This window comes from Oryza sativa, chromosome 6 (genome assembly GCF_034140825.1).
Source record: "Oryza sativa Japonica Group chromosome 6, ASM3414082v1".
NCBI classification, from domain to species: domain Eukaryota; kingdom Viridiplantae; phylum Streptophyta; class Magnoliopsida; order Poales; family Poaceae; genus Oryza; species Oryza sativa.
Window position 1 is genome coordinate 24,053,793 of NC_089040.1, and position 4,313 is coordinate 24,058,105.

General features: G+C 57.2%; 1 protein-coding gene across 1 annotated transcript; it reads right to left on the bottom strand.

Moving 5' to 3' along the window:
- Nucleotides 1-1,943: 1,943 nt before the first annotated feature.
- LOC107276789 (UDP-glycosyltransferase 73B5) lies at nucleotides 1,944-3,888 on the bottom strand. The gene has a single exon (XM_015786998.3). The coding sequence runs from the start codon at nucleotides 3,840-3,842 to the stop codon at nucleotides 2,349-2,351; it is 1,494 nt and encodes a 497-aa protein (XP_015642484.1). The 5' UTR covers nucleotides 3,843-3,888; the 3' UTR covers nucleotides 1,944-2,348.
- Nucleotides 3,889-4,313: the final 425 nt, after the last annotated feature.

Sequence of the window (4,313 nt, forward strand, 5' to 3'; positions counted from 1 at the left end):
TTGTGGGGCCGCGCGGTTTCGTCGTTGTCTGCGACCACGCCTTTTCCAGGCACGTGCTATGCGAGAAAGGGGCTCGTTGCCGAGGTATCCAAGTTCCTCTTCGGCCGCTTCGCCGCCGACCATGCCGCTATCGCCATCGCCATTGCAGGAGTCAAAGTCGAAGTCGCCACCGTGGCCTACTTCCCCCGCCTGCCGCCGTTCCCCTCATCCTCCCACTGCCGCGAGCCGCCACTGCCCTCGCCCGCCTGCCCTCCCGCCGTCGCCCATGGGCTGTCGCCGCTGCCGCTCGGCCACCGACGACGTCACGATGCCGGGCGCCGGGTGGTGCAGGTGGTGGTGGTGCGAGAGGAACGACGAGCGACGCGACATGGACTCCAGCCCGCTGCTTCAGCTCCAGTCCAATGCCGCCGTCGCTCCAGCTAGCTCCCGCCGCCGCCGCCGCCGCTCGCTCCCCACGGATGGCCGTAGGGGAGAGGGAGAAATAAAGAGAGAAGGGAGGGGGGAAGAAGAAAGGGAGAAGATGGCATGTGGGGCCCACATGTCAGTGGGCCCCACAATTGTGTGTGTGAATGACAAACGGGTCCCACATATAACTTTTTTAATTGAAATGCCACCTACGCGCCACGTCAGCACACAGACTAGGTCGATACTGCCACGTCAGTGAAACCGCCCTCCAAAACCGCCGAGAGAGTCAAATTGCACCGGTTTCAATAGTTTGGGGGTTAAGATATCCGGTTCTGTGGTTTAGGGTCACGGATTAGATTTTGATTACTTTTGAGGGTCACCAAGTAAACTTTTTCCGCCAATGTGACGCCAGCAACGAGAATCAAGGATGGGAGGAGGCCACTGAAGTAGATCGAGCTAGAGAGGAGGGCCTGCAGAGTGGGCTGAATCCAAGAGAAATCGTATGGTGTTCAAGGATTCTAAAGTGAGGATAATTAAGATTGTCTCACAAGTGCTACTAAGCAGGTTATCTGCAACTTGCTCTTCTTTAAAAATAAAAAGGGTGGACAGATGCCCTTGCTTAAACACCTTTTTCCATTAGAAATTATTAACAGGGAATCGATTGCACAATTGTCTGCAAATTGTTTTAAAGATAAAAACGGTGGACAGATGCCCTTTCTTTTCTGAACATTTCATGTACTCTCCTCCACTGAGAACACAGGAACATTCTTTCCCATGATAATACAGAAGTACAGTTATGGGATTCCCTTAAAAATGAATACGTATAATGATTAGAAACATGGGATGGACATACCAAAATGATGATTTTCGTTGTTTTATTTTGGTTGATTCTGGATTAAATTTTTGGATGAGTAAAGAGAAGGGAGGAGGGATGGAGGATGATATACGTGCCTTTTGGCGAATCAGCTCAAGGCGGGGCAACACTATTGAAAAGGCAGAGAACGGTGGCAGCACGGATGCAGGCGACGGACGGCGCGAAGGAGAAGGGAGAGGGGAGAGAGGCGAGGGGAGTCGGGGGACGACGTGATGGAGAGACTGACCAGACGGGCGGAAGAGAACGGCGGTGGCGGCAATGGGAATCGATCGGTGGCGGTGCGACGGATGTTCCGGCGGTGGCGCAGAGGAGATCGGTGAAGCGGCTGTCGCTGGCGATGTGGGCGAGCAAGAGTGAGCGGTGGCGGCGGGTGGCGATTAGGGTCGAGGGGTGGGAGCGGGAGGCGGGGCACGGGTTGGGGTGCGATCGACTGTGCGAGGATGGAGAGGTGTAGGTCAGAGGTGTAGTGTGTAGAGTCCATCAGAATCGTTCAATCGGATATAGAAGATGAATATGGATTGTTGGATTTGATGAATCAGGATCGTTTAGTCGGATATAGAAGATGAATACAGATTGTTGGATTTGATGAATCATGATCGTTCAAGAATAATAAGAAGATCGTACTCTGTAACAATAATATATCCATTACAAATGAAGCCGTTGGCAAGTGTAGATTATTTATAGTGATGGTAGCGGCATAGCCGCACATGTTTAAATCGATGGATACATGTACAACCACAACCAATAATGACACACTCTTATAACCAGCTACCATATGATTATAAATACAATGTATCGACAGCTTTTATAATCTCAAACAATAGCCCATCGTGCCTTCGGGCCGGCCCGACTAGTATTGGGCCGTGCCTGAGCCGTGTATGCCGCCCGTGGGCTGGCACGGCACGGCCCGGTGCATCGGTCGGGCCGTGCCGGCCTGACAAGCCTCGGCCCAGGCACGGCCGGGCTTGGGCCGTGCCGTGCCGGGCGGCCCAGATGGCCATCTATAGTCTCCATGCAGTATCGTCATCTTATTATCTTAAATTCTTAATTCGTTTTGTGGTGTGAAGAGTCACCCAACTTTGATGACGACATCGTCGTAGCTTCTCTGCAGCTCTCCGACCAGCTTCTGCAGCGCTACGCGCGACGTGCCGCCGTCGCTCACCGCCGACATCGCCGCCCGCCGGGCCCACGCGGCCCGCGCCCGCATCCTCTGCGCCGCCTCTCCGCCGGCGTCCATCAGCATCCTGATCTTCTCCTCCACCTCGGCTCTCCCAACGACGGCCGCGCCGCCGCCGGAGTCCACCCTGACCCCGGTGCCGACGATGTCCACGATGTGCCTCGCGTTCAGATACTGCTCGGCGATCATCGGCCACGCCAGCACGGGCTTCCCGGCGGCGAGGCTCTCCAGCGCCGAGTTCCACCCGCAGTGGCTCACGAACCCGCCCACTGACTCGTGGGCCAGGACGCCGCGCTGCGGGACCCACCCCCTGACGATGCGCCCCTGGTCGGGACCCACGTCCACCGGCGGCGACCACGTGTTCGACCGCACCGCCCACAGGAAGGGGTGGCCGGATTGCACCAGCCCGCGCGCCAGCTCGTCGAGCTGCTCGTCGGCGACGTGCGCCTGCGTGCCGAACGACACGTAGACCACCGACCCCGGCCGCGCTGCCCTCTCGTCGAGCCACGCGAGGCAGCCCTCGGGGTCGTCGTTCTCCTCGTCCCGCTCCGGCGTCTCGCCGGCGGCGGGGAGAAGCGGCCCCACCAGCCAGGCGCGGGCTCCCTGCTCGTAGAACGCCTCTACTGGAGCCACGTAGTCACCGTCAAGCGCGGCGAAGCTGTTGACGAGGATGCCCCAGCTGCGGACGTCTGACTGGAAGACGTTGTCAATCAAGAACCGGGTCACCGGGTCGTCCATGTCGGTGAACTTTGCAACGGAATATGGTATGTCCTCCGCCGTGATCATAACATTTTCCGGCATGCCGGACACGTGAAAAGGGGATCCACCGCCGGCGCCGTGCTCGACGCCGGCCGGCGGGCTCACGGGGAGCAACTTGCAGATGGCCATGGAGAAGCAGGACATGCCGTGGAACACGACGCGGCGGACGCCGGCGTCGGCCGCGACGCCGTGCGTGAACCCGAGGAAGAAGTCGGAGACGACCACGAGCGGCGGGGAGGAGGACAGCGACGCCATGAACTCCGCGAAGGGCTCGCGCAGCAGCGCCGTGGCACGCAGGAACGCCGGGTAGAGGGACATGGAAGGGAGCGCGTCCGTCGACTCGACGCCGGCCGGCAGCAGCGGCGGCTGCAGCGACGGGAACGGGAGCACGACGAGGTGCACCGACCCCGGCAGGCGGCGGCGGGCGAAGGCGAGGTTCGCCGGGGTGGTGACCAGGGTGACGCGGAGGCTCTTGTGGTGGACCGACAGCGCCGCGGCGAAGTGGAGCAGAGGGAGCGTGTGGCCTTTCGCCATGAACGGGAAGATGATGACATGGTCGCGGCTCGCCTCAGGCTCGCCGCTGCCGGCGGCGCCGTTGACGGCGGCGCGGTTGGCTGAGGCGGCCATGGCAGGGCTTTGTTGTGGCTGGGTGCGCGCTTCAGAGTTGAAGCTGTCCTTCACCGATGTTTTTTTTTTTTTTGAGAACTACCGATGTTTTTATTATATAGTAAAACTTACGAAGTAGGTTCGTATTCCCATGATCTTCAACAACTTGTTTCAAAAGAAACTTTTATTCTTTAAAAAAGGTATTCCTTTGTCTGAAATTAAATATCTGTACGCTAAGGAGTAAAGATTATCATATTCAGCCCCACTCCGGTGCTTTATACTCTGATTAGAAAGCAATCTGGGCCATTGATCGTATTTTATTGTAGAGCTGAGATCTAGTTCTACTCTCACTAGTATTAGTGGAAGTAGAAATATGAAAGGGTGTTTTCGTCAAGAGAAAATAATCGCGTAGGGGTATTATCGTATTTTTTCAGTCTCTTACTCAGCCTATCCCGATCCGATTCCTCTCGCTTCGTCGCAATTTCACCGCTG

Coding starts and splice junctions, on each gene's coding strand:
- LOC107276789 (XM_015786998.3), bottom strand. CDS start 3,842: ATGGCCGCCTCAGCCAACCGCGCCGCCGTCAACGGCGCCGCCGGCAGC.